Source organism: Procambarus clarkii, chromosome 19 (genome assembly GCF_040958095.1).
Source record: "Procambarus clarkii isolate CNS0578487 chromosome 19, FALCON_Pclarkii_2.0, whole genome shotgun sequence".
Taxonomy (NCBI): Eukaryota; Metazoa; Arthropoda; class Malacostraca; order Decapoda; family Cambaridae; genus Procambarus; species Procambarus clarkii.
In genome coordinates, this window is record NC_091168.1 from 30,658,995 (window position 1) to 30,672,378 (window position 13,384).

Genomic DNA, 13,384 nt, shown 5'->3' on the forward strand with positions numbered 1-13,384 from the left:
GTATATTGATTTGTTTGCATATTAGTTTCTCATGGCTTTAGTGACTCTCAGCAGTGCATGAATTCACATGACCTATAAACATTGCCAATGGCCTGTAGAGCTTGAGGCTTGCATTACCAAATTAGTAATTATCTATTCACCTATGAGGCAATTGGTAATTATCAGGAGAAAGCACTAAGCCAGTATGTAAATATCACTAGGAAGCCCAATCATTAAGACCATCAGAGATCAAACGCAGACACCTGCACGAAGCAGGTGTCATCATTCTACCGACTCAGCCAAGTGGTTAGGTATAGGCTCCCCCCTCTCCTACCCCTCCTACCCCCTCCCGTCCACCCCTCCTGTCCCCGGCGTTAGTTTGGGGGGAGGGGGCAGGAGGAGGCAGGCTGACCACCTGACACACACACACACACCATAGGTAACTATGAGGCGCGTCAAAAATAAGTAAGGAATTGGTAGGAATGAATACAAGCCGCCACTAGTTGCTCCCCAGACCAATGTGAGGGTCCATGCAGGACACCGCTCACATACTGCACTCTACTACAGTTGTGACCCATTGTGGCAATGAACTTTGCAAATGATTTTGCAACATATTGCAAACAAAACTATCATTACAACACACTGTACAGAACTATCACTACATCACATTGTACTCAACTATTGCTACACCACACTATCCTGAACTACCACTACCATAATCTATCATTACAACAAAAGAGCCTGGGGGAAAAGCCAGATGATTCTCAAGAGATGATGGGGGATAATCCCCAATGAACCAAGAGGCGCACTGAGAAAACAACAATGAGAGCAAACAATCAGGTAAATTAACAGGAGGTTCACATCTTGCAAGAAACAGCCCTGAACACAAACAAAAAGCCAGTTCCCAAAGTTCTCAAAGGAGAACAAATCCCAGTTAGCAGTCCAAGACTATGCACTGTCAAGAACAAGAACAACCAAACCAAACCAGAGTATTTGGTGTAAACTTAACAAAAGTGCTCCATGTAATGCCAGTGAAAGTTTCAGAATGCTCAAGAATATTCCCTTTTATCAATTCAAGAAAATAAGGCATTGTATGCTACCAAAGACACCACAGCAACACGGGGAAAGCAGGCAGGAGAGACCAGGTCCTTCTCTGATGAATGGTCCCTACTTCAAAAGTTCAGAAGTGTCCTAGACCCACATGGCCTGGACAGCTGGGTAGAGAAGTAGGAATGATAAGAGAGGGCAGTCATCCTCCGCAGAGCAAATACAAACCAAATCCATAGCAGGAAACAAGGAAACTAGTTTGTAGAAGGGTAAAACATCTTCACATAGAGAAAGATGCCCAATAGACTGAACATCCACACCCAAAATGGTCTCAAGCAAGCCAAACCAGTTTCTTGAATATAGTCTCAAATATCAATGAAAATGGGCTCACCATCAAGCCAACCAGGAAACCAATCCAATCTGTCTTTAGACAAGGAAGAGGCAGAACCATTTTCTTACCTCCATACCCATAGAAGATGACAATTTTTATTTATTTATATATACATGAGTTGTTACATTCTTGTACAGCCACTAGCACGCATAGCGTTTTGGGCAAGTCCTTAATCCTAATTTTTCCCTCACAAAAGACGAAAGACAACCGGAGAGAGGAAGGGTTGCCGGGGAGACTCCAGGTCTCATCCAGAAAATGGCATTTCTTTACATTCAACGCTGGTTTTCTGGGGGGAGCCCAGAAAACTCAAGCTACTTACCAAAAGACGAAAATAAGAGGGACTTACCCTGGAGGCCGTCGTTGCTCGCTCCTCAACGCGAGGTCAAGACAACTGGCTACAACTGCCGACCCAAAGTGATACAGGCCCGACTAGGCCCAGGAACATTCACCAGGTAATGTGCAGCCAGAACCCTGTTCGACTGCCAAAAACTCCACACCCAAATGTCTGCCCAAGACATGTTACTGAAGACGACAGCAAGCACAGCAAACTTACGAACATTGTTAGCACGGGGATAGACCACAGTCTGGCTGGATTGAATAACCCGGTGGACAACCTGGGAGACCCAAACCCTGGAACAGGGAAGAAGGGAAACCAGATCAACCCAAAGTGCATTCCCAGTCATGGAGTCCGTGGCGCGCAAATAACGGGGTAGAGCCGCAACCGGACACAACACATGATGCACTCCCCGGCCTGACCAACCAAGCATCAACAATCCAAGGACCCCTCTGGAAAGCAGCCGTCTCATTCCTTGCCAGAAAAGAAGGAGACTGCTGCAACTGAACAAATCTATCACCAGGATCCAAAAGAGCAGAAACCCCTGTGCCGGAGGAGAGCATGAAGCTCCCCAGCCCGACCCCTAGAGGCCATTGCCAACAGGAAAAGAGCCTTTGAGAGAGAATCCTGAACCGAAGGGGCCACAACAAACCGAGGGGAAGAGAGATAAGAGAGAACCCTGTCCAAAGACCATGACGGCTCAGGCGGTGCATGAGTTGACTCGTTTTTGTTTGGGGAGGTCTGTACACTAATTTGGCTTTCAGTAGCAACTTGTTAACCAGAATAGGGGTTTGTTTTGAGGCGCTTACCTTTCTGGGTGCTGACCCGGTTGATGGCAGATGGCTTCCAACCACATGAGGGTTTCTATAGGCCATTGCTCCTCGTGCCTCCCTGAAGGGGCCAGGTTCTGGCTTGTGGTCCCCAGAAGGCCTAAGAACTCCATTCACATGACTGATGGCAAAGTCTAATATAGCATTATCAGCCTGGATAAGCTCCGAAGAGCCATAGGGTCACCCTCCAGAAAAAGAAATAATCTGATACTAATACCGATGCTTAGAACTTTTGTTAGTTGTTAGAATTGTACTCGCTTATGGAAACAAAAAATTGTCGATATATTGACTTAAATTTTTCCAATGCCGATACTGTTAGTGCAATAGGTTGCAACCACCAAAATCAATATATCGGTACACCTTCTAGCATCCTCTCTTGATTTATATTCCAAGTTTATCCTATTCCTCAATTTGACCTCCACAATATAGTGGATTTAGCAACAACTTCCTTTCTTCTTCTCCTGTACACTTTATATATGACTGCATAAAGTCCCTATGACTTCTATTACATTCCAATATCATCTTTATGCTTACAACTACAGTATTTAAAAGCACTACATCAAGATGCATATGACTAAAAATAGTTAGCAAATCAACTGGGGAAAAAAGTGCACACGCATGCAGCAATGGAAGAGTTAACGCACATCAATATGCTCATTCTAAACAATTTTAAGAATGCCCACGAGTGAAATTATGATAAAATTATTGCCATCAATTTTAACAGTTCTGTACTGAATGCTGATCTTTACTACCATGGGACAACCTTGTGATCTTTTTACATATACCCGACTCTTTCTTCGGTAAATTAAAGGCAAAAATTATATAGCACATACCTGAACTTTTTTTCTTGTGGAGTGAGTACTGTTTTGCCTGTGGCCTGCAATCATCGACATTGTGTTAATGCCCTAGTTGCCTTCATCAGTCATGTGGCGCCAGCTGTCATGCTCAACTCTTAAAAGGAAAAAAAAGAAACATTAACTAGATATCATTCTCAGCCCATTATTTGCCTCTGCGATCTTCCTCACTACAGCCCACAGGATGAGTATGGGATGTTTTAATAACCAAGGTATACTGTACATGCAGTGAATTCCAAGAGTTTTTTTTTACTCCCCAAGCCCAGCCTGAGGCCAGTCTTTTTGTGTTATAATGGGGTCCAAAAGGGTGTTGCCTGGAGTGACCCACATCCACTCAAGAGTGCACCTCCACTCAAATCATTCAGTATTTTCCTTTAATTTTTCCTAAATGAACTAAACAATTTCACATTTAACAGTCTTTAATGTTGTAAATAAAATGTTCAACTAGTCTACATAAATCTCTCTTGCTGTGCTAAAATCACACAATTTCTACACAATGTTAAATATGATATATTCCAACAACTAACATTAGGTCTATATGCTAGGGTTCCCAGCCCTCTCCAACATCCATACCATGACCTCCCTTATGACCCAATAAATGTATAAACTTATTAACAAAATGACATCACACATACCATAGCATAACCCTATAAAACGAATCATTAATTATACCACGAAGCCTTAAACATGCACTACTGTACTTCATACTGTAATGAATCCCCCATGTAGTCTCATGATATGAGTCCACCCCACACACAGTAATTCCCCACCTGGCCATAGTGAAGAGTCAAGGGAATTAAATAGTGGAAGCAACCGTCATTAACTGCGACCGAGGAGGAGATATGTCACGGATGAGCATCCGTGACTTATGTTGACCAGACCACACACTAGAAGGTGAAGGGACGACGACGTTTCGGTCCGTCCTGGACCATTCTCAAGTTGATTGTGATGAAGTTGATGCAGGCAACAAATAGGCAAGAGAGAAGTGAGGAGCAAGGTAAGGTGTAGTAGAGGGGTTGTTGTTGTTGTTGTTGTTTCAGATTTAGCTACTCAGAACGAAGTGTCCATGTAGCACGGGCTATGGTGAGCCCGTAAAATGAGCCTGTCATGTGTAGTAGAGGGGATAGTATCCCCCTATATAGATAGGGGATATTACTATCCCCCCCCTACTACATCTTACCTTGCTCCTCACTTCTGTCTTGCCTATTTATTGCCTGCATCAACTTCCTCATCACAATCGACTTGAGAATGGTCAGGGACGGACCGAAACGTCGTCGTCCCTTCACCTTCTAGTGTGTGGTCTGGTCAACATTCTTCAGCCACGTTATTGTGACTCATCGCTTGCATCCGTGACTCATCTTTGTGACTATGATGAGCAACAAGTTTTATCTTTGATAAAACTTGGAAGTGAGAGGTCGACTGTATGCGATGTACCGTGTGCAAAAGTGTCGTCATCGCAGGAGCCTGTCATGTGCAAAGGTCTTAAGACGTCGCATGTCGTGAGAAAGTCTGAAGAGAAGGACGCATGTCTTCGCTCCAGAGGAAGAAAGATATTTGTGGCTTATGGAGAAGAATTTCTGAGGAGCTCCGCGAGCTAAGCATAAGGATACTGTGCGAGGGCGATTAGTGACATCTCTCTTTTTAAATACCTGTAGTAGCAACGAGTAGAGGCGACCCGAAGCCAGTTGGGTAGTGGTGCCCTGGAGACCCACGGTGGTGAATCCCACAAGACGATTGGTTGGGAAGGTGTACCTAATTGGCACCTGTGCCATGACCCTTCTTACGCAAGTCAAGATTGAGAGGGGCCGATTAGTGGCAGTCAAGGGAGAGTTGTGGGGGCGACTTAGCAGAGCACCATATTTGGACATTGTGCGACGAGCATCGCAATCTCCATATTTCGCGGTAAGAGCTTAGTAAACTGATATCTGTTGCTTGTTGCAATGAGATCATGTGCTCAGCGATCTTGTATTTGTTTATGAGCGTTGATTAGAAAGTTTGTGAAGATAATGGTGATCTACCTTGAGGTTATCTTGAGATGCTTTCGGGGTTTTGCGTCCCCCACGGCCCGATCCTCAACTAGGCCCCCCTTTTTGTTACACATCCCCAGGAAGCAGCCCAAAGAATCTGTCTAGCTCCCCAGGTACCTAGTTACTGCTAGGTGAACAGGCCGTCAGGGTGAAAGAAACTCTGCCCATTTGTTTCCGCCTCCACCGGGGTTTGAACCCGGAACCTTAGGACTGCGAATCCCGAGCGCTGTCCACTTAGCCGTCAGGCCCCCTATATATAATGAGTGATATAACGAGTTTAGGGTGAATTGATATTATGAAGGCAGGAGCAAAGGGTGCTTACTCGGCCAGGGTCAGGGGTTGACTGAGGGGGAGAGCCCCCCAGCGGACAGATTTTTGGTATGGACTCATCCAGGTAGGGAAATACCTCCATGGTAGAGACTGGGGGACAGAAAATGGAATTGTGAGGATGTTTTTATTTAACGAATGTTATTTATGTTTCGATGGGAGGATATAGTTTATTATTTTGTGGCAATGGAATTACAGGTTCATGTATGAGGGATGTGGTGCATCCAGAGTTGATGTAGTAGTGGTACATGGTGGACACGATTTATCATAAAGTGATGTAGTAGTGATACAGAAGCTGCTGCAAGAGGATCTACTTATGCAGGCGATGAGTCACAATAACGTGGCTGAAGTATGTTGACCAGACCACACACTAGAAGGTGAAGGGACGACGACGTATCGGTCCGTCCTGGACCATTCTCAAGTCGATTGTGATGAGGAGGTAGGGACAGGCAATAAATAGGCGAGAGAGAGCTGAGGAGGAAAGTAAGGTGTAGGGGATAGAAGTAATAATGAGAACTGCAGAAGGCCTATTGGCCCATACGAGGCAGCTCCTATTATAACCCCCGAAGGAGATAGTAATAGGAGTAAGAAGAGGATAGCAAGGGAGCGTAGGAGAAGACAATGAACAGAAAAAGGGAGAAGAGAGAAAGAAAAGGAAAGAGAAAGAAAGATAAATGGAAGGGGTAAGCTTATGTTAAGTCACGTTTGTTAGAAAGATTAGAGCATTTGAGTATATACTGTGAAAGGGAAGAGTCCACAGCAACAAAGCCAGGACTCAAGTTCATGTTGGGTACATTGTGTATAAGAGCCGATTCTACAAGACGGCGTCTGTGTAGAGTAGAGGCAGGAAAGATTATTTTGGAGGAAGACCAATCAATGGGATGACGAAACGTCGTCGTCCCTTCAACTTCTAGTGTGTGGTCTGGTCAACAGGATCTATTTAATTTGAAGACCCATTGATGGATGATCCCAGTAGTGATTCCCAGAAAGATCAATCACCGTAGAGGAGACTTCTTGTGTGGCGAGAGTAGCTGATCTTCCCGATGAGATGCAAAGGGTTGTGAGGGCAACAATATATGTTTGAGACGTGGATGGATTCATGTAGTATGTGTGACGAAATGCAAGGCGAGTGTGTTAATATTTTTTGGATAGTTAAATTTCATGTAAAAATCCTAGCTAAGGCAGTGAGGTGACCGAGGCACAGTGGGTTGCTGAAGAGGAGCAGACAGGCGCCTTAGCAGAGATCATCAGATGGTGTATTGTTCATAGGGAAGAGTGATGCCATTTTTGTAGCACCATTACCTAATATTACCATGTTATTCTTTATTGTTTGTAATATGTATTTGTCTGTTCGACAAGCATGTTTGACGTTGTCCTGGTGAGGATTACTATGAGGAAAGAGAGAAATATTTGCAGGCAGATGACAGCATACAGACACAAAAAAGGGAACTACAAAGAGGTCACCCTTAAACAAGGAGAGAGAGAGAATAAGTCATAGTGGCTCAGTTTGGGTGTGTACTCATAACAATGGGACAGTTCTGAGCCGAACCCTCAATTATAGTATGACGTTGAGCCCCTTCATATTTAAGTTCATTAACGGGTGACTCCAGTGTGCACTCCGCTGGTGTTAGTAGTAGAGGTGGTGAAAGAAGTACATTATTGTATTATTTTTATTTTATCGGCGGCTCCCTGACGAGGTGAAAGCCCAGGGTAAAATTGGGAGACGCCTGAGAGAGACTTCAGAAGGCCCTGATAATACACACAAATTTTCACTACACTTAACCCTAGGTTAGTATCCTTGAGCTCTTCTGAAATATAGAATGGCCTATCATGGTGATGTCAAAGTGAGGAGTAGATTAGATATATGTTAAAGTAAATACATAACTGACATTAGTTTATTTAAATTTCTTGTGCTGTGTACGACAGGATACTAACAAAGTTTTCCCAGACACCTGAGACAGATACTACTGCGGGTTAAAAGCACTGCCAGCTCTATTGACGTTCATTCTATAAAGCTCGCTTTCAAAAATTTTGTCACGTGCTTCTTCCAAGTCCATAAATATGATGTAGATCTTACACCACCACCTCACATGTACCTTCTCTACAAGCAGTCATGGGGTGAACATCTGAGATGCACAACAGAACCTGCTTTGTTCATCACTTAAATCCAGCAGTCCACTTAGATCACCAAGTATTTTTCCTTACGTGTCCCATCAATATACTCCCCTACACCACTTTGTACACTATTTAGTAAACTAATGCCTATGTATCTCTTACACTCACTACATTTTCCTTCAAGTGTACACAGTAGCACATCACAGCCCTTTCTTACAATTCACTGTCACTCACTATTCACAGGCCTTCATTTTTAATAATAATAATAATAATAATAATAATAATAATAATAATAATAATAATATTATATTATTATTATTATTATTATTTACAAAATGGTATAATGGGTTTGTGAGATTATGTAAGATTGGTATTTTTACATTCTTGCAAAGCCATTAATATGCATAGCATTTCAAGCAGAAGTGTTCTTCTTAGCAATAAGTTATCCTAAAACATTTTGATAACTTTGGGAAGTTATTCAAAACATTTCCACCACATAAAATAGGAAATACTTCAAATACAAACTGTACAGTACAGGGTAATTAAATTGAATTGTATACTGTACATATATCAAGCAGGCTTTCTCAATTTTTCACATTTCAACACACAATTTCTTTAATATCTAAAGAACATTATTATGTACAGTACTGTAGTATACATATCAATAATTAGCACGAGCAAATTTTCAATACGGAATACCGTATACAATATGCAGTATACATGGGCTTTCACCCTGATACAATTTTCCACAGCCAATTACTGTGCTATAGAAATGGTTTATTTAGACAATTTACAAGGGTACTGATACATGCACATCGTCATACTGCACAACATAACTCAAACATATAAGATGGTAGTCACCTATGTAGAGCAGACAGGTGCCGTCGTGCGCAAGGTGACTGCCACGGATGTCCTTGTCTGCTCACCATTAACACCCGGTCTTCCACCTCCCTCCCTCTTGTCTCGATATCTGCACCATAAACAAACTTTCTCTAGTCTCATAATTTAATCCTTTGTGCCGTTCTGTTTTGTTGTTTATATATATAGCTGTTGATCTTCATCACTCTCTTACTGCAATCTCTAATACTTTAATTATCTCTAATTATTATAGGGTATTTAAGATACAGGAAGAAATCAGTGATGCATAAAAAAATCTTTTTCGTATGATTTCAAATTATCATAATTTTTTAATTATTTTATCAATTAGAAAATGCAGAAAGGGGGATTATACCAACAAGAAACAAACATCAAATATAATGAAATGCCCTTTTCTGGAGGAACCATCAGTTGCGCCTTCGAGGTAAAGGGCGATTCAGCCATGCCTTAGGGAGATGAACCAAGCCTCTCAGACCAACCCGCATCTACCAGGAGCCCTGACCAGAACATGGCTCTCACTACACGTGGAGCATGGAGATGAGAGAGAAATCCAAAATGGAGAATAACCCACCTGGTATAAATTAAAGGTATAGATAGCTATGATTGAAGTACAGTATAACAATCTAATGCTCCCTTCCCAGTTATTCCCCCATCCTCATATTAATGCTTTTATGTAATGTACATTTCTTACCTACAAAGTTTCTACTGTATCATGTATCAAACAAGTATTGTACTGTGCTTTTTATATAAATAAAATAATAATAATAATAATATTATTATTATTATTATTATTAGTTTTTGAGAGCTCACCATCGGTAGCTCCTTGACTGAACTACAATAGCACCTCGAGATAGTAAGGCAACATGTCCGAGAAGGAAGTACAGTACACACTGTAGTAACAAACAGAATAATGTGGCCAGGGTTTACCCAAGGAGGAAGATAGCAGAATATTAGCTGCATACCAAGCACCCAGCTTCTGAAGCCAGGGGACACCCAATAAATAATGCCAGCCCAACATCCTGTTGAAGCACCAAAAGCTCTAAGTTGAGATATAAGCCAAGACAAAGAAGTTGTCAAAGAAGCTCATGTACAAAGAAATCACATTAATGTGATATATAAATGAGAAAATCAGTAGAATCCATGATGGGGATTCAAACCTGCACACTGGGTACTCCCAAGTATGTACCGTAACCAACTCAGCCACGACATGCTCAAAAGCAATGCAACCTGTGATTAAACCGAGTCCTCCAAGGATCCTGAGGCTTCCACTGAAACCCAATTGAGGTTTCACACATTGTCCAAATGCACTCAGGCTTTCTGTCAGAGCCGCAAACATCAGGCCATCATGAAAGCAAGGATATACAGTTAGCTGGCTGAAATGAACTGCCTTATATAAAATTAGGCAAGCTGGGCCTCAGAACTCAGGGACGGAACATAACCAAATCTATCAAAAACTACTTCGCCAAGACCAGACAATATGAGGGAACAGAATTAAGCATTAACTGACAATAAAGGAAGAGCAAGGAAACAAAAGACATCACAATAGGCACCGACACAGAGGAAAGATCCCACAAAGATAGAAAAAGACGGAAGGAATGCAAAGCCACCTCGTACTGCTGCCTTAAAGAAAGATGCAACAGGCAAAAAAATGTAGAGTACATCACAAACTTACATAGTCATCCACACACACAAAGACCATGTTAATTATCTCTGTATCACTCCAAGTTTAGAACAAGCAGCCAACATGAGTACTGTACAGATAACAAGGGCAGCACACTGCCTGAGACCCTGGCACCACAAACCACCTAGGAGTCAGGAGTCACCAGGAGTCAGCCAACCTTAAAAACCTGGTGAAATAGGTAACGCATAGAGGGAAAAGACTACACCACAACATATCCGGCACAAGGGCAGGAAGGCAGAGCTAGCCACCCTGAGCTCATAGGAAAAATTCCACCCCAGGGAACATAAGAAAAGGGTGCAGTGAACAATGCCAACTGAAGGCCAGCAAGCCCCATGAAAGCTGTTCCCTCAAACATTAATGTGAGGAGGTGAACACCCAGGACAAGACCTCCTGAAGCAAGCGCCACTGGAAAGATAAAGAGCCATAACACCTTGGTACTCCCCCCCCCCCCTGCCCCCTTGCCATGCTGCAATGCAAGGAACAGAAGCCAAGGCAAACCACCAGGTGCTGCCACATGATCAATAAAGGACGGGCAGGATGCACCATGGGGGCCTTGCTGAGGCCTACCAGGTGCATGAATGACTGGGGTAGCTGCCCAGGACCCTTCGGTCACCAGGGCTGCCATCTGATGGTGACGGTGTGGAGCTAACTACCACATGGATTTTGACAAAAACTTTAGATATGTAAATACTTTAAATCAGCATTGCAAATGTTGTTCAAGCAGTTCCTTGTTCTGGTGCACTATCTTTCTGATGGCTTTTGCCTTTAATAATGTGGTTGATCTTGTATCTCCACTCCCCTATGACTGTTGAGGAGACCAGCTTCTGGTGCTTTTCTTTTTTTCCCTACTGTGAGGTCAATGTTATGCTGTGTACTGTTATGTCCTATATGCAAGGTTAAGCATTTTTAAATATTGAAGAGCATGTCTGTCCTCTTACCCTCTGAGCCTTATATAAATTTTTTGCACACTCATTTTTATTACCGTTTTCCCATAGATCTTGACATCAGGTGCAAATCTGAAGATGTTGTTCATGACAGTCGTCTATATCTTTGATGTACAGTATATCCTAAGAAGGGTTAAACCTAAAATGGAACCTTCCAATACTGTACTTCATTAACGGAGGCCTGGTCGAGGATCAGGCCGTGGGAATGTTGAGCCCTGAAATCATCGCAAGGTATATCAATGTATGTAGTACCTTGGTAACTAACCCTTTGCTGCTGTGTTTTAACCATCATTTTATCAATTTCATTAGTGCATAATTGATCCCATGTCCCTAAAGTTCCTAGGCCAGCCCATTACTGTATGTGATATCTTATCAAAAGCTTAAAAAAAGTTCATATATACCACATAAACAAAAATTATTTTAGCAGAGTAGGTGGCTGCTGTTTTGAAAATGCAAGAATGTTCATTAGGTAGGATAAGTTTGTGATGTTACTGTGACATCATCGGTCTACCTCCAGAGACCAATTCAGGCGCTAGATTCAATTACCTTGGCAGTTTTCACCAGTTCAAAGCATGAGGTCTCCTGTGCTACGTATGCTGCAGGCTGAAGACAGTTCCTGCTAACGGTTAAGCTGGGACACTCGTGTTTAGATGTGCCAGACGTTCTTTATCTAATAAGTTCTTTATTTTGAGTCTATCTGGAGATTCATATGTGCATAAATATGTCTTTCACATGCAAAAAAATATAAATATTTTAATTAATAATGCACGTAACACTTCAAATTGATGGCTAATGGGGATGTAACACACACACACACACACAAAATTAATAAATGCGTTAAACTACTTTAATCGTGAATCCTCAATCCCATACATTGACCCTGACATGGATCTGTGTACTTATAAAAGTTGCAACATTACTTACATTGTTCTTTCTTTGATCTTGCCTTTACTTGTTAGAGTATTGTGGCAACTTAAGCTACACACCGTGTCCAACTTTGGAATATATATCAAACTTTGTAGGCATGTAGTTAAACTGGTCCCGGGCTGACATTTACCGCTCGTTTCCCGACACGACTCTGTACTGTGTGGTGGGATATACGGCCAGGGTGACGGCCTGACCTAGCACCAGCCCCCGCCAGGGTCAGGGGTCAGCACGGGTCACACACTCACCTCCTGCACGAGACAAACTGTGTGTAAGTCCGGACTGCTGCGAGACAACTTCTTGTTTGTTTACCATGATAGCCGCAGGGGAGACAGCTGAGGCGCGCCCCGCGCACACCCTCACTCCACCACACTCCACCTACCACACTCCACTATTATATTCTATGTGTGCAGTGGTAGACAATACTTTGAGCTATGTAACTACTTCATACACTCACGGATATTGAAAGATGCTCTTGTGCTTTATTCAAGTTTGCGTGTGCAGACTAGTAGACGAGACTGGCATCTCATGTTTTCTGATTCCATGTATGACTAACCATCCTTGTGAGATGAGAATATTACATGAACTCATACCTGGCTCTTGGTCTATACTCTCTAATTCCTCATATAGGATAAGGTCTGTATCTAAGCTTATTATATAAAAAGCATTCATTGTTCCATGAAAATAATAATAATAATAATAATAATAATAATAATAATAATAATAATAATAATAATAATAATAATAATAATAATAATAATAATAATAATAATAATAATAATAATAATAATAATAATAATAATAATAATAATAATAATAATAATAATAATAATAATAATAATAATAATAATAATAATAATAATAATAATAATAATAATAATAATAATAATAATAATAATAATAATAATAATAATAATAATAATAATAATAATAATAATAATAATAATAATAATAATAATAATAATAATAATAATAATAATAATAATAATAATAATAATAATAATAATAATAATAATAATAATAATAATAATAATAATAATAATAATAATAATAAT

The 13,384-nt window shown here is 41.3% G+C and overlaps 1 protein-coding gene across 6 annotated transcripts in view; it reads right to left on the bottom strand.

The window, feature by feature from the left end:
* The window catches only part of LOC123757424 (WD repeat-containing protein 48), a 32,998-nt gene extending 20,287 nt beyond the window's left edge, over nt 1-12,711 (bottom strand). For 3 of the 6 annotated variants that reach the window (XM_045740986.2, XM_069327209.1, XM_069327210.1), the window contains exons 1-3: nt 12,578-12,711; nt 8,766-8,874; nt 3,415-3,532 (exon numbers count right to left, since the gene is read on the bottom strand). In XM_045740986.2, coding sequence (XP_045596942.1) covers nt 3,415-3,474 — 60 coding nt within the window. In that variant the 5' untranslated portion in view covers nt 3,475-3,532; nt 8,766-8,874; nt 12,578-12,711. Of the gene's footprint in view, nt 1-3,414; nt 3,533-8,765; nt 8,875-11,443; nt 11,621-12,329 lie in introns of those variants that run through there. The other 3 variants (XM_045740985.2, XM_045740987.2, XM_069327211.1) reach the window with 3 other exon arrangements.
* Nucleotides 12,712-13,384: the final 673 nt, after the last annotated feature.